At 42.9% G+C, this 21275-nt stretch overlaps 1 protein-coding gene across 5 annotated transcripts in view; it reads left to right on the plus strand.

Annotated features, from left to right (window-relative positions):
* The first annotated feature begins 8194 nt into the window (after positions 1-8194).
* The window catches only part of FRAS1 (Fraser extracellular matrix complex subunit 1), a 404790-nt gene continuing 391709 nt past the window's right edge, over positions 8195-21275 (plus strand). For 4 of the 5 annotated variants that reach the window (XM_032400603.1, XM_032400602.1, XM_032400606.1 and 1 more), the window contains exons 1-2: positions 8195-8947; positions 16331-16362. In XM_032400603.1, coding sequence (XP_032256494.1) covers positions 8872-8947; positions 16331-16362 — 108 coding nt within the window. In that variant the 5' untranslated portion in view covers positions 8195-8871. The remainder of the gene's footprint in view (positions 8948-16330; positions 16363-21275) is intronic. The other variant, XM_032400604.1, reaches the window with a different exon arrangement.

Below are 21275 nucleotides of genomic sequence, written 5' to 3' on the forward strand. Positions count from 1 at the left end.
CTTTCTTTCTTTCTTTCTTTCTTTCTTTCTTTCTTTCTTTCTTTCTTCTCTCTCCTTCCTTCCTTCCTTCCTTCCTTCCTTCCTTCCTTCCTTCCTTCCTTCCTATTCTCATAGATGTATAGTGGACATAAGTAAACCTAATTTTCTAGTAGCCATATTTTGAAAAGTAAAAAGCAACAGGTAAAGTTAGTTTTAATAATATGTTTAACAGAATATACTCACAATATTACCATTTCAACATGTAATTAATATACAAATTAATGAGCTATTTCACGGTCTTTTTCTGTGTGTACTAAGTCTCTGAAATCTGGTGTACAGAGCTCCATAGCCTCGTGTGGCTAGTGGCTGCTCTATTGGACAGTGTAGGTCTAGATATAGTTACCGGTCTCACCTAAGTGTGAGTGGGCTGAGAAAACACAGTATCACCGTGTACCCAGGAAATGTGGGTGAGCACTACTAATGTCTATCACAAAGGCAGAGTGGAGAGAAAGAATTGGGGTCCTTTATAACATTATTAAAGTACGAAATTGAATGCATTCTGAAGATCTTCTAAGGAAAACCTTAGTCACTAGTTATGATAAACAGTAAGTGCCATGTATGGTCTAAGACAGTTAAGACAGTTTGAATTAGCTGATTCTGTTATTTGAAAATTCCTCCAACATAATTTTGCACTGCACAACTAAATATGCATTTAATATAGAAGAATGAGAAAATACAGGCAAGCTTTTAAAAAGAGAAATTAAAAGTCACCTGCAATCTCAGACAATATTTTGGTGTACGGTTGATCTTTGAACAACATGGGGGTTAGTGGCACTGACCTCCTGCATAGTCAAAAATCCACATATAACTTTTGATTCCCCAAAAACTCAACTAATGGCCTACCTTTGACTTTGAAGTCATACTGATAACATAAACAGTTGATTAAGACATATTTTCTTTTTAAAAAATTTTTTTATTGTTATGTTAATCACCATACATTACATAATTAGTTTTTGATGTAGTGTTCCATGATTCATTGTTTGCGTGTAACACCCAGTGCTCCATGCAGAACGTGACCTCTTTAATACCTGTCACCAGGCTAACCCATCCTCCCACCCCTCTCCCCTCTAGAACCCTCAGTTTGTTTCTCAGAGTCCATCGTCTCTCATGGTGCATCTCCCCCTCCGATTTCCCCCCTTCATTCTTCCCCTCCTGCTATCTTCTTCTTTTTTTTTTTTCTTGACATATATTGCATTATTTGTTTCAGAGGTACAGATCTGTGATTCAACAGTCTTGCACAATTCACAGCACTCACCATAGCACATACCCTCCCCAATTTAAGACATATTTTCTATGTTATATGGATTATATACTGTATTCTTACCAGAGTAAGCTGGAAAAAAGAAAATGTCATTAAGAAAATCTTAAGGAAGAGAAAATACATTTATAGTGCTGTACTGTATTTATATAAAAAATTTCCTGTATAAGTGGACCTGCATAGTCCAAACCTCTGTTGTTCAAGGGTCAACTATATATCTTTTGAGATGTGTGTGTATGGATATGTGCGTATCAATGTATTAAAGTACATGTGTATAAGCAAAATCACAGAAACATTATATTAGTATCATATAACCTACATTTCCACCCAATAATATTTTGAAAACATTTTTCCATGTCAATAAATATATGTTTAAACTATCATTTTTTTTTAAAGATTTTATTTATTTATTTGACAGAGAGAGACACAGTGAGAGAGGGAACACAAGTAGGGGGAGTGGGAGAGGGAGAAGCAGGCTTCCTGCCGAGCAGGGAGCCCAATGTGGGGCTTGATCCCAGGACCCCGGATCATGACCCAAGCTGAAGCCAGACGTTTAATGACTGAGCCACCCAGGTGCCCCTAAACTATCATTTTGAATCTCTATGTAATATTCCACTTTATGGAAAAGTCACAATCTACTTAACACATTCTGTATTATAAGCCATTCAAAACATTTCATTGTTTAAGTTGGGGCAAGGGCAGAGGTGGTGTGTGTTTTGAAATAGCTTTTTTTTTTTCTTTTTCAGAGAGAGAAAGCACGTATGCCAGTGAGTGCAAGTGTGAGTGGAGGGAAGGGGTAGAGGCAGAGGGAGAATGAGAATCCCAAGCAGGTTCCAGGCTCAGCATGGAGCCCCTAGTGGAGCTCCATCTCACAACCCTGAGATCATGACTTGAGCTGAAATCAGGAGTCCAGTGCTTAACCGACTGAGCCACGCAGGCGCCCCTTGAAATAGCTTCTGATCTGAAATAAAAGCAAAGAGCATTTGGAAATCCTGTTTCCTTTCTTTGCACCTCTTCTTTTTATATCTGGCCTCCTCTCAGTTCTTTCAGTAGGAAAAAATACAAGAGGGAAAATATAGCTCAGCAAGGTGACTAGATGATTAGTAATGTAAAAAAAAATTAGTTTCCTATAAAGTTTTCAGTAATTTTTTCTCATTGCCATGACTACATTGTACTTATTACCAGCAATGATTAGATAGACAAGTTATTCAAGGTATTCTAGGTGTAACTAGAAGATGATTAGTGATACAGAGAATAACAAATTAAGTTAAAAAAATCTAGAAGTATGCAATAGTAAAGTGTAGGATGAATTAGGTCCAGTCCTGTAGGGCTTTTACTTATAAAACAAAAGCCAGTGTAGTCTGCATGGGAAAGAACTTGATTAAATGTGCTGAGATGACCCGTTTTCCTCTTTTGGCTGCTGTGGCCATTTGGCATTTTCAGTGACCTCTGGTGCTTGGCTTTCTGCTGTGTTGTTATGACAGGCACAGGGCTGATATTAAAAATATTTGACAACAGTGATGCAGGGCCACTGACCAAGGACAAAAGACCCCAGCCTCCCACAGCTGCTACCACTGAACCAGTGTATAAGTTCCGCTGGCTGTCCCAAATGGGGAAGATAAAACAAGGAAACAAACAAAAAAAACCCCCAAACAAACAAACAAACAAACAAAAACAAAAACAAACCCTTGGGGTTTTCATTTATTCCAGGAAAAATAATCCTAGATATGAAGCCCTTTTTTTGGGGGGGGGGGGTTGGTCTTCCATATCCTTCTAGTGATACTGCTGGGGAAACTATCAATTCCAACAAAAATAAATGGTAAATAGCCACTCCCTTTCTCTAAAGCAATACCTAAATTCACAGAAAGGGATTAATATACTGAATATTTGAAGAACTCTTACTATTCTACACAGAATCAAAAACCCCACTAACAGAGAAATATAAAGAGGTCATTCAGACACACACTGAGAAATACAATAAATATAAGAAAAATTGTTTTACTTTACTAATGAGCAAAGAAATGCAGATTTAAAAAATACCTATATTTCCTTGGGTAACGTCTGTTAAGTGGCTATCATGTGTCAGATATGGCGTGAAGCATTTTTATCTTATTTAATGCAATCTTATCTTATTTAAAGCATTTTTATCTTATTTATCTTATTTAAAAGTCCTTACAGGACTTTTATTATAGTGTCCATCTCATAGGCAAGGAATCTGAGGTTCAAGGAGGGTAATACGCCTGAGGTGACACAGGTAATAAGTAGTGTTAAGCAAAATGCCATTTTGCCTTTTGAGATTTACAAAGATTAAATGATAGGTATCAAAATGAAAAATATGCATCCCTTTGACCCAGCACTTTCACCTCTAAAATTTATCCCAGGACAATAATTGGGTAAGTGCACAAAGGACTTTTATAAGGACATTTAGTGCTGTATTATTTATAATAGCAAAAAACTGGGAACAACGTAAATGTTCTTCAACAGAGGATTGGCTAAATATGTAAAGACCTATCCATATACTATAAACCCAAGCAGCTCTTAAAAAGAATGAGATCAGTATGATTTGGCTTAGAAAGTTGTGGCCTAGCTCTACTGTTCAGTGGGAGAAAAAAAATTCAGGTTACAAAATAGCATGTAAATTGTGACTGTATCTTTGTCAAAAGAATTATGTTAAGCAGAGAAAAATGTTTGAATGTGTTTGCTGTGGTTATTCTTGTGGAGGGGTTAGATGATAGCAGAGCCCATCAGTGTATCAGTGTATACCTGTGTATTATTTGATTATTCTTTTGGGTATAACTATTTGGAGCAGAAAAAAAAAAAGCAACAAATATTGTTGCATGCCTAAACTGACAAACCAGAACAAAAGCGGTAACGCTGCAGGATCACCCCCAGGGCAGGTACAAGATGGAGGCACGTATAGGAGAAAGATACGATAGAAGACTCCGTGCATGGGGTGGGGTTGTGCAGAAAGAAGACAGTGAGAGGCAGAGGAAAGGGGGCAGAAGGGAGAAAGGGAAAGGAGAGTAAAATGGACCAACAGGAAAGTAAATACAAGTTGAACAGTTGCAACAAAGTCAGCAAAGCCCTAGTGTTAGTAGGGAAGGTTCAACTTGGGGCTTTGCTGAGGGGCAGGATAGTGTAGCTAAGGATAGTTAAGATAGTTAAGAGCAGGGGCTCTGGAGTGGAGCAGTCCTGTTAGCGCTCACTAAACAGCCATGTTTTCCCCTATGAGTCCAACCTCTTTTGTGGTTAGGTTGGGGTCATGTGACTCATTCTTGCCACTGGACTCTGAGAGGAAGGGCTAAGGCCCTTAAGGATTGTAATACCTCCTTGATCACTTTCTTGCCCCTATGTAGAGGCTGCATGCCATGTGTTCCATCATGCCGAAGCAATAAGAAGTAGTCACCTAAGCCCAGGGGCCAGGATGGGATTGAGAAATAAACTTTTGTGGTCTTAAGACACTGCAATTTGGGGATTTGCTTGTTTTTGCTGCTAGCGTTGCTTGCTCTAATATGCTTTGCCGTTTATTAGCTGTCTGACTTTAGACAGATGACTTAACTCTTTGAACATCAGTATTTCTTCTATAATTGGAAATAATAATGGTACCTATCTCCTAGGGTTATTGGAGGATTAAATGGGAAAGTGTACAATGTTAGGCTATTATGGTTATTTTTACATGTGTTGGGTTTTATTTATTTATTTATTTTTGCCATCATTTACAGGAGGAATTGATGAATCAATTCCCCAAACAGGGCAACACCAAGGTCAGGGAAATGTCACTAGGTGACAGTAGGGACAGTCCAAGGAGATACTGTGGGACATATTAAGAGAAGTTGTAGAATCTAGACATGTAAGTGAAGAGGACTGAAGATACAGACCCAACTATCTGGCTAGTGATATGCCAACTTCTTGTCAGGGGAAGCACTGTTTGTTGGAATGAGGTTAAGTTATAGAGATAAGCTAGTTATCATTAGTTGTATCTCCATAAAAATGCCTACTAAATTTTCTTCATAATAAAATAAGTTATGCTAATATAATTATTTTCCTGGGGCACCTGGGTGGCTCAGTCGGTTAAGCGGTTAAGTGTCTACCTTCAGCTGAGGTCATGATCCTAGGGTTCTGGGATGGAGCCCTGCATCGGGCTCCCTGCTCAGCAGGGAGTCTGCTTCTCCCTCTCCCTCTGGCTGCCACTGCCCCTGCTTGTGCTCTCTTTCTCTCTCTGTCAAATAAATAAATAAAATCTTCGAAGAAATTATTTTCCTGGGGCACCTGGGTGGCTCAGTAGTTAAGCATCTGCCTTTGGCTCAGGTCATGATCCCAGGGTCCTGGGATCGAGCCCTGCATCAGGCTCCCTGCTCAGCGGGAAGCCTGCTTCTCCCTCTCCCACTCCCCCTGCTTGTGTTCCCTCTCTCGCTGTGTCTCTCTCTTTCAAATAAATAAATCAAATCTTTAAAAAAAATTATTTTCCTGACATCTCAATTTAAGTGGCTATGGAAGGTGCTAATATTACTGATTGGTTGACCCTTTCAACCATTTGATCATCTTGGGGTAGGGACTCTGGGGATACTCGCCTTCTACCTAATCAGGGCTGAAGGGGGATGAAGTGTGTGGGCCTGTGTGCAGGGTTGGTGGTGGAGCAGGGAGGGTGTTATATATAAATACTGCATATGATAAATTTGGGGTAACTTGGAAATGCTGTTCTCCCCTCACCTCCCTGCCTTCCTTCATTTCCTTTCCTTTTTAAAAAGTAGCACATTTGCATTTAGCACAAGTATAACAGATGTCTTACTGAGACTTCTTTGAGTGCCATGATTGTATGGTTTTTTAAATAAAATCAAATGATTCTTTTTTTTTTTTTTAAAGATTTTATTTATTTATTTGACAGAGAAAGACATAGCGAGAGAGGGAACACAAGCAGGGGGAGTGGGAGAGGGAGAAGCAGGTTCCCCGCAGAGCAGGGAGCCCGATGTGGGACTCGATCCCAGGACCCTGGGATCATGACCTGAGCCGAAGGCAGTCGCTTAACCAACTGAGCCACCCAGGCACCCTAAAATCAAATGATTCTTGAGAGAACAAATTGTCAAAGTTACTCCCAGTCAGTGGTGGCTACAAAATATCTGTAAGGAGTAGATTAGGAGTGGTAACCTGGTTGCCAGAGTGTGTTGGAAGCTGGGTTTTCATAGCATTACATGGGATTGAGAAAATGTCAACTTTCTCAATTTATAAAGGAGAGGGGATCTTTTTCTGGGGAGGGGAGGTTAAGACTCCCAACTGCACTGGATGTGGCCACTGCTTTCCGGCACTTACTATTTTACTCAGTACATTCTTTCAACAAATGTTTAATGAGCATCTACTACTGTGTTTTCGATACAGAGGTGATAAACAGACTCTGTTCCTGAGACCATCACAACCCAGGAGAGACTGAGGGTGAGTTGTACAACCCCTGGGTCTTCTAAATACTCAAAAATCAGTGCCAGGTTGTTAGGGGCTCCCATTTTGCTCTGGCTCAATAGTGATACATACAGGGATCTGCCAGTTACAACTTACTGAGTAATACTGAAAAGCGATTTGTTCCAAGTAGCGAGTGAGAGCATTAGAACGTTCGCCCACTTTTACGGTGGTTGTAAAGACTGAAAACAAGTGGGACCCCCGCCGTTTCACAGCTCAGCGTTTGCTGCTTGGACAAACTCCCTTCCATACGCTCACCCATCTCTGGTCAACTAAGGGAACCAGGGCGTCTCTTGTCTGGGTCAATCAGAACCCAGCCAGCATGTCTCTGATGCAACTATTCTCATCTTGTACAATGATTAACCCTAGACCAGCTCTTTTTATTTGATCATACAAAAATTGCTGTCGTCTTTCGGTCCTGACCAGAATCAAGGTCTCCACCCTTCAAGTGCGCGCCCCAGTTTGCCTCGCCAAGACATTTACTTCCCAGTCACTGGCATTTGGGGGCGCAGCTGGAGCCACCACGCCGAGGCCGAGTAGTGTTCCACTGACAGCCTCTCTCTAGGAGAGGTAAAGGTGCATTCGCGGTGGGAGGCCCCGCCTAGGACAGACAAGCCAAGATCCCCCCAGGCTGCTGGTAAAACCCACGGTGGGACGACAGGAGGGTCCCGGGGCGAGCAAGATGGATCCCGGGACCTCTGCCCCACGCACTTAGTCCAGCTGGAGTGGCGGGGTGTGGGGGTGGAGGATAGCGCCAGGGCTTTTGAATGTGGGTGTAACTCCTCTTGGATCCCTCCCGAAGCGAGAGGTGAGGGCCCGGTTCGTGGGCTCTCAGCGGTACCTGAATGAGCAAGGACCACACCATCAACCCCCCCCCCCACTTCCCCACCCCCCGCCTCCCTGGTGTGACCACTTTTGATCCCGCCCCAGACAAAGGCAGTATGAACTCCAGCAGAACGAATAAGGGGATCAGGTTGCTCTCCCGGCCTCCCCTCACTGCCCCCTCCTTGATTCTCCCCTTCCCCACGTGACTCTCTGGAATCTTTGCCAAAGCGCCGAGTCTCTGGGTCCATTTTCACACCGAGCAAAGGAGAGAGGAAGCAGGCGAGGGAGGCAGAGGAAGGCGGAGCCTGTGTCCTTTAAACGCTGGAATCCAGAGGGGGCCTTATTTTGTGCGTATCCGAGTGTGCGTCCGAGTGGCGTTGAGTTCGGGATCCTTTCCAGCCTCTCTAGCTCTCTCCTCCGTGCATTTAAAATTATGGCTCCTCCTGCACTCCCGTAATCACACCTCAACCCTGCAGACCAGCTCCGGGTGGACGGGTGCGGAGGTGGCAGTCGGCGTGGAGCAAGCCGCGCCCCCGCAGCCCTCCTCACCCCGGAGAGGGGCGGAGGCGAGAAAAGTAGCAGCAGCGCCCCCCCGCGTCGCCACCCCCGTTCTTTCCGCGGAAGCTTTCGAACAGTCTGCGGCAGCGAGCGCAGCCCGAGGCGGCGCCGTGCGGCTGCAGCGCGCCGCCGAGTCCCGGGAGCCGCCCGCAGCGCTGCACAAAGTTTCCTGCGAGCGGCCGCCGGAGGTTGAGGTCGGCCGAGCCGGGTGGCCCAGCCAAGGGGTGGGTGGGTCTTTCTGGGCTCCTGGCGACCGCCTCTGCCGACGCAGCGCCGACGTAGAGTGTCAAGCGAACTTTAAAAAGCTGCTCCAGAGCAACCTGCGCGGGTATCTCCACGGTCGGGGACCCTGGAGCGGAGGGGTCCAGTCTGAGGGAAATGCTGGGAGGTCCGATCAGCCGGTGACGGGAACTTTCCCGCGAGTCTACCGAGGAGAACTGCGCTCTGCCTCCTCCTTCTTTCTCCCAAGCTCAGCCCACATTGGCGACCAGCTTCGCTGGAGACCTGCGCGCTCTCCGCCCCGGCAGCGAGTGAATTGAATCCCCCGCCCTGCCCGGCGCCTCGGAGCTGCTGAAGAGTGTCGCTCAGGGCCGGTTCAGCGCTGCATTTCCCCGGAGGCAACCGCCCGCCAACCCTCGCTCTCCGTGCGCGCCGGCCCGGGGCGCCGGAGCCGGTGTTTGAGGCGGGAGCTGGTTCTTGGATGCTGAAGGCTGGGCTCTTCCAGTGTGGGTGTCGAAGGGGCAATGCGTGCCTTCAAAGTGTGGCTCGGGGTGGCCCTAGCATTGGCGGGATTTGCAGCATTGCCTCATCATTCCGAAGGTGAGAAAACGGTCCTTTTTTTTTTTTTTTCCTGGTGTGTGTGTGTGTGTGTGTGTGTGAGAGAGAGAGAGAGAGAGAGAGAGAGAGAGAGAGAGGTCGTGATCGTGCTGTTTAAAAAGCCAAGCGGGTTTATGGTATTGTGGGTCGGGTGGAAGTTTTTTCGGGGGTTGGTGGGTGGGTGGGAGTGGAGCTGGAGTGGGCTTTTTCTGAGATTCCTACTCCTGATTGTTTTGCATTCCGATCACAAGCTTGTCTCCCGCCTTCCTCTCTGCCCTAAGTGCATTTGGGTGGGTGGGTGGCCAATTGAGGTGGCATCTCTGAGATTGGATTCTCTTTTTTCCCACTTCCCCGCTGCCCCCAACGGAAAGCAACTACGTGAAGCGTAGGCGAGGAGCGGACAATTGCTATTACCTGGGTAAAAATACCTCCGCTCCTATGAAACATAAAATCCGGCACCTTAAAACCCTCGCCACTCTCTGTCCCTCCTCGCCCCAGTAAGTCTCCCTGTAAAGTCTGGTAAAGATTTTATAACTAGACGGTTAGAGCGCGTTCTGGACGTAGACAATTCAAATGCATTGAGAGGAGCCTCTCCAGTACCGAGAGGCACGAGCCTGCCTGCTTCCTTAGAAAAAAAAAGTGATTAATAAGAGTTTAGCTTCATTCTCTTAGTTCGCCCTCATTCCCGGTTTTCCTCCAGGGCTCCAACCTGTGTGTAAAACCCCGAGCTGAGGGAGAGAAAGGAGACGGTGGGAATTGTCGCCATGATAGCAAAAGCAGCCTGGGTTCAGACAAATAAATGAATCAATAACTAAATTAAGAGTTTGGGGGTCAAGGGATGGCTGGCCCCGGGATGCGAGGCGCTATGAGCTCCCACCTGCTCCGAGGAATCGGCGAAGTCCTTTAGCTAGTGATTAGAGAGGGGGAAGGGAGCCGGCGGGCAGGGAAGAAGAAGGCTCAATCCACCGTGCTGGGCTCTCGGCTTCCCCTCCCGACTCTATTCATTATTCATCCAGCTGCGGGAAGAAGAGTTCACCTGCTCCGCCTCAAATCAGAGCCGCAGCTGCGGCGGGCGCGGGGCGGGGCGCCTTCGCCCTGCTGCGGGCTTGGGGCGGCTTGAAGGTGGAGAGCCCGGGCGCGGGGGCTGGGGGCGGCGGGAGGCCAGGCAGAGGACAAAGCCCTGCCTAGGATCGACCTCCAGCCATCAGAGCAGCTGCCGTTTCCTTGCTAGTTTCCCTGGAGAAAGTGGCGTGGCCTTGGGAGTCCGCGCACAGTACTGGGGACTTTACCGTGGGTAAAGGTACCGCCTGCCCGCACCCTCCCGGGAAGTATGTTAAGCACTTTCCATAGGAAAAGCACGTCTGGGGCCTGTGCAGCCGTCTCCAAATGGGTCATAACCTGTAGAAATAGGTCTGTATTGTATGTGCGCGTGTGTGTGCACACTTAAAAAAAATAAAACTTACAGGGCTTAATTATCATGATAAATGAGATGGGAGAGTTAACCCAGGCCACCTAAATCTGAATTTGAGACTTAGAAACATTATGTTTTCACTTGGTGGTGGCAGTTTCTTATTTAGAATCATCCCAGCAACGCGGAAAACGTGCTCTCTCTCCCGGATAGCTCACCGGGGGGCAGTTGGAATGATGCAGTTTTTCAGAACCAAATCTCTTGAAATTACAAAAGCCATTATTATTAAGAGCCTGCAGGGTTCGCTCTTTGGAAGACTGGTTGGTACAATGGGCAAAGTTTAAGAACGTCCAAAGTCTTTTGGTAGGGGAGGAGGAGGGCAGGACGCCAGGGGCGCTATTCCTCCAAAGATTCTTTAGGAACTTTGCTTCTTACAGTTTCACCCCACCTTCAGGACATTCTAGAATCATTTCACAAGTTGGATTGATAGATGTCTGAGAGTCTCCATCCAACTCAGAATGGTCCTTATCTAAGAATGAATGAATGAATGTGGACATTTATTGAGCACATGTTATTTGGCTTCTGCTATGCCAAGCACTTTATATACATTATCTCATTTAATTAAGTTAATTAAGTGATATCAGGCCCACAGCCAAAAAAATCAGCTGTCATCTGATGAGACCTTTGATTTGGTTCTGTCGGGGTTTTCTTTTTCTCTTAAAAATAAGGGCATTGAAGTTGGAAAGCTTAAAAGGATCTTACAGATTTCCTCAAGTTTTTATTATTAGTCTTGGCAATGATTTTTAAAAATGGAAGAGAAGTATTTACATGTGTGCTTCTCATGGTGTGACATACAGTTTGATACTTTTGCTGACCAAGCCATGGCAGAATTTGTGTTTTCTTTTTAGTGCTCAGAGAGCATCTCATACATGCTTCTAGAACACCAGTTAATAATTCTACAGTTACATGGTTAAAGGTGCAGTTTCGGTCTTCCTCATGTAGCTGTGTGCTCACTGAGGGCTTAGGATGGCTCCTAATTATTCTTACATTTCCACATCACCTCCTAGTACATACTAGGTGCTAAAAGAATATCGGTCAGATGAATGAGTATTGCCTAATCACAGTCTTTTGAATTAAGCGTACACTGGCCTCTATTATAAACTGCTGTATGACCTTGAATGAACCGTTCTTTGGCCTGTGGTTCTGTCATTTACCAAATGCAGAAGTCGGCTGGCTAGGTGATAGCTGTAAGATGCTTTTGCTAATCGTCCAGCATAGGGAAAAAGATCAACATTTGCTGCCTTATTTGTGGTCAGTTGCAACTTTCTGGTTCTGAATTTTACATTAGTTATTAAAAGAAAAATGAATTTTTACAAGCAAATCATTGGCAGTGTTATTTTATACTGTCTTATATTGCTAAGCTGACAAACCACTATGATTTGAGAACTTAATGAAATCAAGAAGTCACAGAGAAACTTCTAGCAAACATGACTGCTTTCTGAATCAGACCAGCTTTGCCATGACATTTTCTGGAGAAGCACATTTTGAATTGTGTTCACCCGTGGATATCCTGTGAAGTCACACTAGATAGAACATGGTGGCTTGGAGATAGGAAAAGATTATCGAACTGGAGGTTGAGAGAATTGAGTTCTAGTCTGTGTCCTATAACTCTCCATGTGGCTTAGTCAATCCCACAATCTTCCAGACTTTTCCTATAAATGAATGCCATTAACAGAATACGTTGGAACAGATCATTTGATAAACGATGTGTTTTACTTATGGGTAGATCAGCATATTTGGTTCTACTCTTGGCTGGAGAGTTCCTTCTGTGTAAGATCTAATCTTTAAAAACCAAAGTGAATAAAGAGAAGACATTGACTGGGGAAAATAGCCTATCTCCTCATTCTTTCATTCCACAAATCTTTATTGAGAGCTTATGTGTATGGTTATGTCTGGTAGGGGGAATACAAATATTAAAAAAGCATACTACGTGTCCTGAAGAAGTTTGCATCCCCAGTAATTGTTAATATCAGTAAAGTAGAAGTAGGGATATGTGAACATTGGTCCTTGGTGGGTTTCCCAATATTGAATAATTGCACTTTTGGCTTTTGTAACTGCCTGCTAGTGAAAATAAAGAGGTGTATTGTCACAGGCTATTTCCATTTCTCTTCTCCTCTAGGGATTAGATCCTACATGTACATTTTTCCGTGAGGCCAGAGCCATCTGCATTCACTGTTATGGACTCGAGTGGTAATATCCCTCAATTTCACTCAGACACAAGTAGTCATAAATACCCTCCACCACATGGCTCAGGAGAAGGGAGGAGAACACCACATGGCAAAGTTGGAGTTGTGTGCCAAATCTTACAGTAGTTCGAAAACAGTTGGCCCATTTTCATTTTAACTACTCTATTAATTGATCTGAATCCTGGTTTACAATAATCAGGACATGAGCTGTCCTGTCAGTCCAGAAAACAATTCTATTTTAACTATTCCATGGTGTACAAGCCGTATGCTGAATTATAACACAACATAAAGCTTGAACATTTAAATGCTAACTTGTGGCTGCTTGTTCCTAATGAGTCATATTTTTGTGATACCATGCTCTCCAAATCTCTTCATATCTTATGGCCATATATACCACTCTGTCTTTGAACTAATGGGCCTGATGTTTTCCGGCTCTTGGATTTAACTTCTCTAATTTACTCAGTTTACCAGGTATAGTTTCTGTAGTGAATAATTTCTGGATGTGAGTACTGGTGCAAATTAGATTTCAAATTTTCTCTGAAAACTTTAGATTTTATGCAAGTATCTCATAAAAGAGCATATGATAATGTGAAAAAGGGCTTAAAAATAGACATTTACTTATTTACATGAACTTGAAGTAACATTTTACCTATGTAACCTGCAAGACTGGAGTCAGCCACATGCAAGAAGATCTGAGGATCTGGGCATCCTTCTCGGCACTGTGTGTGATCACTTCACCCTGCAAAACTTTCTGCACTTTTCTCATAGAGTGTTGGAATTTAAATTACCCAGTATCTCAGTTGTATTCTATGCCTTAAAACTGGCAGAGTTCGTGGCCAGAGAATCCTAGCTTGTGTTGTCTCTTATTTTTCCTGTTTTCTCTTGAAGAAGCCCTGTTTCTTTTTCCAGATCCTCACCATCTGTCAGAATTCACCTTGAGCTGGAGTTTCCTTTAAAGCGCAAATAAAGGTGTAAATCTAAAGCTCTGATAGAGCTGTACTGCTTTAGAAAAAAAGGCAATGAGCGGAGAGAGTAACTCTCTCTCCATGTTTTCCATGTTACATGAGCCGATCAGTTGGTGAAAAGGCCTCTGCTCCAGGGCAGAACCAGAAGCCGCACCCAGCACCCCTGCCAACAGGCCTCCTAACTTCATCTGCCAGTGGGTGTGAGAAGTGGGCTAGTGTGGGAGAAATATGCTTGCTTTGGAGGACCGCATCTGGCACTGGGTGGTGATAAATGTTTGGTAGGACCGGGCATCACACTGGGATGCCATATTTTCTCGGGGGAGTAGAAATGAGCTTTTGGAAGCTGTGGTAGTGGACGTGCAGCTACCTTCCGGGTAGAGCTGTTCCGTGTTAGGAAAGCCCTCCGAGGGCAAAGCTTATTTCTTTTGGAATTGTACATCAGAGAGCGACCCAAATTGAGTTATTTCCTTTTCCTAATGATGGAATTTATCAGCAGTTACATACCGTTTTGACTCGAGTCTCTAGCAGATGCTTGGCTTAACCAAGTGTGCATGTGGTGCCACACTGAAAGCTGCTTCATTTTTTTGTGTTACGGTGGGCTTATAACATCTGTCTAACTTTCCAGGCATGGGTTTTGATGTGGGTAGTTGGATATTTCTTTTTTTTTTAATTAATTTTTATTTTATTTTTTTTATTATGTTATGTTAATCACCATACATTACATCATTAGTTTTTGATGTAGTGTCCATGATTCATTGTTTGTGTATAACACCCAGTGCTCCATTCAGCACGTGCCCTCTTTAATACCCATCGCCAGGCTAACTGTAGTTGGATATTTCTTAAGCATCTTCATTCCTTTTGGAGCTTTGAAAAGGTAATTGGCTTTTGGAAGACAGTGCTAGGGAGGAGGGCAGTAAAATGATTTGAGGATGGTCTTATTCTAAAGGTTACATTTTGTTTGTTTATTCTAAAGTTTCAGTTTTGTTAAATTGTACCTCAGTGATGCTCTTTATGTTTATTTTTTAAACATCAGGAGTAATTAAATATGTCCATTTAAGTAATTTAGAAATCTAATTTTGTTGATATATATTTATTTGATCTTTATATGTATATACATATATATCATATATGATTATTATATATACATACATATCTCTCTTATGACATGCCATAGACTGAAATACTAAGTCTTTATTTCTCGAAGAAACATAAATGAGTTAAGAAGAATTTTCTGCCAAGGTTTTATCTCAAGTTATTCTTGTTTGAATGTCAAGGGCGCAAAAGTCATTCCAATAAATTTGCTCATAGAGATCTTTGATTCAGACCCCAAGTGTAAATAGCCATCTCATTTCTTTGAAGATTGTTTTTGATTCCATTTTTGGTGGATAAGGCAGACCGGTCCTTTCCTGAGAAGTTAATATTTTTGAGATTTCACGAGTGATCTGTTGGAGGCCAAGCACTGTAGGAAAATGTGTCCTTCCATCTTTGGACACCAAGTGCGGCCTATTGTCAAGATGTGCTTCTGCGGTGGCCTGTGTATGTTATTCTAATCTGTTTTATAGGTTCAGTTTCTGAGAGAGTAGCTGTTAGCACACTACCCACATGTTTCTAGGTTCAAAAAAAACACCTGTCGTGCTGTTCAAAGATTGGTTGAGAATGTGTTTGTTTTTTAAAATTGGGATTGCAGTTGTACATTGTTTTCAAATATAACACTTGGAAAGATTTATGATATACTAGTTATTCAGAAAATATAGGCTGTCCCATTCACATTTAACCTTTTCCATTTCAAAGCAAATCGTCTGTTGTTTTTTATTTGATGCTTAATGAATGGAAAATATAAAGATGTATCAATTCATAACCAGCCTATTAGAAAGCAAAATTGAGTGAAAAGAGGGTGAAAAGAGTATTGGAGTTTAAGAGCTCAACAGAAGAGTTCTTTCCAAGTAACTACAGTCTGCACTTCTCTCTATAAAATGTAATATCCCTAAAGAGGAACATACTGTGTGAAAGGCAAGAAATAGATAATCATCCAGATACCTAAGTGGATGCCTACTATGTGAAGAGTTAGGGAAGTCAAAGAAGGAGAAGCAGTCCCTCTCCCAAGAGTATATATAGACACTGTAATGGGGTAGATCCACATGCTTAGCAAGGGTGCTGCAAGGAAGTACACAAGAATGAATTCACCAATGGGTGATGCAGGTACAGAGTGCTACGAAGGCAAAGGGGAAAGGGCATAATCCCATGGGCTAGAAAATTTCATGAAGGAGATGGGATCAAATTTAAGGAACTTGAATAGATCCAATGTGTCTTCTGCAGAAAACAAAAATGAGCAAAGGCATGGAGATATGGAAGTACTATCACCAGATCCTAAGTTGGCCTCTTGGGTGGGACTGGAGAATTGGTGTAAACAAAGAGTGGCAGGGAAGCCTGGATAAGTAAATTGGGACTAGATGAGGGAGGCTCTGCTGATTTATCATATAGAAAAATACACACTGTATACATAGCATGCCATTATAAATACACTTATTTTAAAATTCAAATAATAAGTTTTAATGATGCTTTCCCTTGTGCGTGTCCAAGAACCGTTTGTTGTGTTGTATGGGGTTATTTCCCCAGGGGCAGGATGCTCAAGCTTTTCAGATTTTGGAAAAAGCACAATTTGCTGACTATGATGCATGTAGATGGAGTTTTAGCCGAAATCTGTTGAAGCAGTTACTGTTGGTCTATTTTGCATTCCTTTTAATTCTTGTTTTGTTTTTCCCTACAGGTGCTTGTGTCTATCAGGGTTCCTTGTTGGCGGTAGGTCATCCTTCATATATTTGGTTTATTTCTTTCGAATGTAAAATGCTTGATTGAGGCTGCTGAGTGAGTGAGGTGACCCTATCATTGTAAAAATATGTTTATTTTCCTTCACAGTTTGTGAGGATTATCCCTCCTCTTGGCACAATCATGCTCAATTACTTAATACCTTTTCCAGAGTGAATTAGTTCCATTCGAATACTCAGGTATTGGAAAAGAAGTTCAAACACCCAACACAATTTGCATTCCATGGCTGTCCTTTGTGTTCTTTCAATCAGAAAGAAAATTAGATCCCATTCTCCTGTCAGATATGAACTAGGGCACACTTTGTTTATCTTCTCGTTGCATTTGCTTCTTCCTTTGAACCTCCCCCTCCAAAAAAAAAAAAAAGTACAATTATTAAATTAAGTATAATGTGGAGGATTCCTGACTGTTGATTTGAATTATGACTTTAAGTTTTGGTAAATAACAAGCAAATTAACATTTTATCTCTGAACTTTTGCCATGTAGGGTAGAGTTGATTTTGAATTTAATGTCATCATGACTTGGGGGAAAAGCTGATGCAAGTCTCATGCATTTCTTTTCATTAATAATGTACTATGGTGCATAACAGTGTGTTAAAGCCTTATTGAAAAGACTGTCTACACTCCATCAATCCTAATAAATGGTGTGACAAGTCATTCTTCACCACTTTTTTATTTTGGTTTAATAAATGGTATAATAAAAACAGGACTGAAATGGTTGGCGAGGGTTTGCTCATTTACATCACAACCTGCTATTGACATGTGCGATATTAATAAGTCATCTTGGATTATCCTCATGGTGTTGAAATAGTTGAGAAATACCTGAAATATCCAACAGTCTAGATAATTGTAGGTGTTCACAGTAATATTCTTGATTCTGAACTTTATGTAATATAGCTATTGCTCTGGAGTTTTATGTTTTTTTTCCCCTTCCTATTTTTCCATTAAAGAATCAGGAGAAGGCTATTTTCCTTTTCTTTCTCATTCCATGCCCTTCAAAGCCTACTGTTCCTTGTGTTTCTTCTTTAATACATTTTTGGAATCATTTAAAAATCAAAGTGCTATAAAATACGTCACCAGTTTTGGGGAACTGTAGTATATATTATAGACAAGTCGGTTATCCATGTGAATACAAGGAGAATTGCTTACTGTATACAGTGCTTCATAATTTGTAAACATATTTTCATAGCTGTTGATCTATCCGATACAATAGACGAGTGAAATAAGCAGACCGCATATTATTTTATACTCTCCCCCCTTTTAATGAAGAACCAAGGATGAGAGAGGTTTTAAGAGATTTGCTAAAGGTAAGTTGACCATTAAGGGATTGACCAGAACAAGCCAACCTGTCTTTCCATTGTTCTCCCTGTATCTGGAGGAAAGTGGCTAGTCTGTCTTCTATATTTGGTGTTGCTCTGTGTTATTGTGCATTTGAATATGAAAGCATCAAGTACTTGGAGAGGGCAGTGCCATCCAATTCAAGGAGAGACTGTCTGGTCAATTTGCACTTAACAGGTGCCCTTGCTCTCCTCAGTTCCATGCCTTGGCTCCTTCCAGGACTATGGCTGCTCGGGGCTTGTAGGCTGCGCAATAGCGCCCCAGTGCACCCCTCCTCCCCACCAGTTGGCTTCTTTGCTTACCAAGACTCAGCCATGTGTGTTCCTAAACCTCCTCAAGCCGGATGTACTTATTATTGTAATTATGCAATTCAGTTAGAAAATACATTTATTACAATAATAAAGGTTATTATTAAACAAGTGTTTGTTGAGTAAAAACTGTGCACAACTGTGGGATTCTAGGCACCGGGAATGCATCAGTGAACAAACAGACAAAATCCTTGCCCTCATGAAGCTTGAATTCCAATGAGTAAAATATATAGAATGTCAGGTAAGTGCTATGGAAGAAAACAATAGGGGAGTGGGGAGATAGAAAATACCAAATAGAGAATGAGGGTGGCTCCTGCAAATAGGGTGATAGGGACGGCCTCCCTGAGAAGGTGACATTTGAGCAAAGACCTGAAAGTGGCCATTCTAAGAGCTAGTGTCCCTGGATGTCCAGGGAAATAGAGTTCCAGGGAAGGGGAAGAGCAGTGGTAAAGTCTGAAGCAGGAGCTTGCTTAGCCATATGAAGAAGTGCACAGCGGTCCGCGTGGCTGCAGTGCACGATCCAGGGGCAGGATGAGGTCAGAGAGGCAGGCAGCAGCCTTGGATGGACTTGAGCTTGTCCCCTCGGTCAGGGGTACCGCTACGGGAGGAGCTACCGCAGAGGAATGACAGAGCCTGACTTATAGTTTAATTAAACTGCCGAAATGTGAATGTGAAAAGAAATAACGTTCTTGTTTCTAAGGAAACTATGGTGAATACTTTAAAAAGACTCCGTAGAGGTGAGTCACTAAAAATTTGCTGTCAAATTAAGTGTAAGAGGAACAACTATAAAAGACTGGGGAAAAACACAGAACTCTGGAGAGATTCTGCATTTGGATTTATTTGCAACCGTTTTAAGTTTTTTTCCATTTTAAGGAACTTCAAACTGGAAATCGTAGATGATGCACTGTGGACATAGTTAATTGTCTGCATAATTAATTGCTGTTCTCTCTCCACCTGATCTGGTCTTGGAGAAGGGCACTGAATGAAATTGAATGAATGTACGTTTTTGTATTTTGAATTAAGATAGAGAGTTTAAGAACATTTAGACTATTCTGGGATTTTCTGCTTGAACAATCCTTTAGGCGAGAGGGTTTCTATGGTAAGAGGCTTCATGGGCGGGGGGGTTGGCTCTGAGGATGGTGGTGGGATGTCCCTGTTCTAAACCCTGTAAATTGTACCCACACACATTTTAGAGCTAGGAGTGACTTCAGAGATCATGTAGTCTGAATTCTCCATATCATAGGTGAGAAAACTGGGGCAAGGGATGTGAAGTTCTTGAACTTCATCCGTTTCTCAGGTGAGTAACCAGAAGTGGAGGGTGGGTCTGGTGGAAAACAGCAAAGCATCAGCTTTACCCAGAAGAATTTCCATAAAATGTATCTAGCAAAATGAGAACACGATCTGGGTACTGGCTGCTGGCTGCTAGCTGCTAGCTCCCAGCCTGTCTTGCGGGGATTTCTCCCACTGATACCTCTCCAGTCTCATCCCTTATTGCCTGGGAAGCTGTCAGATAGAGTGGAGCATTCATGATGCTTGTCACCGACGGACCTCGTTTTGATTCTTCCTCCTCTGCTACAAACCAGCTCTGTGACCTAGAGCAAGTTACATAACCTTCCTGAATCTCTAGCACCTCCTTTGTGAAATGGGGACAAATAAAGCCTCTCATGAGGGGTTTTTGTAGAGTAAAGCAGATAATGTGGGGAGGACGCCCAGGGGCCGGGGCCGGCATGTGCTTTTCTGCCACAACAAAATTTCTCTTTACCAACCAAGAACAACAAAAAGAGGAAGGGAGCAGTTATTAAGCACCTACTATGTATTTCATACTGTCGACAATCTCAGGAAACAGGTGTTGTCTTTACAGATAAGGAAACTGAGGCTCAGAAAGTCTAAGTCCTTGTCCAGAAGTTATACAGGTGGTCAGTGCTAGAAGGAGAGAGCATTCAGACCCGGTTCTGACTCACCGAGCAGCCTGTTTCTCTCAGCCAAGTCAGTCTGCCTATTGTCTCTGAACACAACTGGCTTATTTCACCTTCAGTTCTATATGCCCACCCCCTCTCTGCTGCACCTGCCATGCAGTTGTCTCTGCCAGTCTCTGTCCTGACCTCCTGCAAAAGCCAGCTGTCCCTGGCTAACCCCTTCCCATGTAACTGAGGCTCTCCTACCCTGGTGTGTATTAGATCCACCACATGATGCAAGAAACGTTTGGAGGCAGTCATTCCATCTTAAAAATCTATATATGCTTTATTTTACACACACATACACACATACACACATGCACACACGTGCACACCCAACAATGTGTTGTGTCTCCCAACTTTGACAGCTGTATGGACTTGCGATTTGGTTCTAAACCTCGTGTAGCCATCTCTCAGTTACGTACTGATTCAGCTGTCTCTCTTCTCCTTTCTTTAACTGCCTTCCCTACTTTTCTCTTTTTTCCATTCCTCAGGTCAAAAATTAACAGAAGGGAGTCAGAATACCCAGGAAGGTCCTATGCCTTGAGAAATACTGAATAATCTATTTTGGGGTGTGTTTCTTACCCCACAATACCCCTGCACCCCTGGACTCTCAGGACTTTGTCTGAAGTCAGCCCTTGTGAAAGAGAGAGCATGATGATGTTAAATCAAGAATCTATCAGGAGGAAACCACCTAGTTCATATGTTTACCTGTGACAGGGGCATTGAGTGTGAAGAGAAAAATAAATTTTTTATTTCAATATTTTCACTTAATCTTCACTATATTGAGTAAAAAGAATTTAACTTTCTTTTGGCATCACCACAAGTAAACATTTCTCCTTTATTAGGTTTTTCCCTAGGGGTGGATGGTTGGATTCTTAACCTCAGTTTTTACATCTGTAAAATGGGGATGAACTATTTACTTCACAGGGTTGTTGTAAAAGCTAAAGGAGATCAGTATGAAGCACTTAGCTCTGTGCTTGTGACCTACAACACTTAATGAAGGTTAGCTGCTGTTATTGTTTTTTTTTTCTTTTTTTAAAGATTTTTTATTTATTTATTTGAGAGAGAGAGAATGAGAGAGAGCAAGCACATGAGAGGGGGGAGGGTCAGAGGGAGAAGCAGACTCCCTGCCGAGCAGGGAGCCCGATGCGGGACTCGATCCAGGGACTCCAGGATCATGACCTGAGCCGAAGGCAGTCGCTTAACCAACTGAGCCACCCAGGCGCCCCAGCTGCTGTTATTGTTGCCATAAGCATTTGTGATTGGAAGAGTTGCACAAAGCTATT

Source organism: Phoca vitulina, unplaced genomic scaffold (genome assembly GCF_004348235.1).
Source record: "Phoca vitulina isolate PV1807 unplaced genomic scaffold, GSC_HSeal_1.0 scaffold3, whole genome shotgun sequence".
Taxonomy (NCBI): domain Eukaryota; kingdom Metazoa; phylum Chordata; class Mammalia; order Carnivora; family Phocidae; genus Phoca; species Phoca vitulina.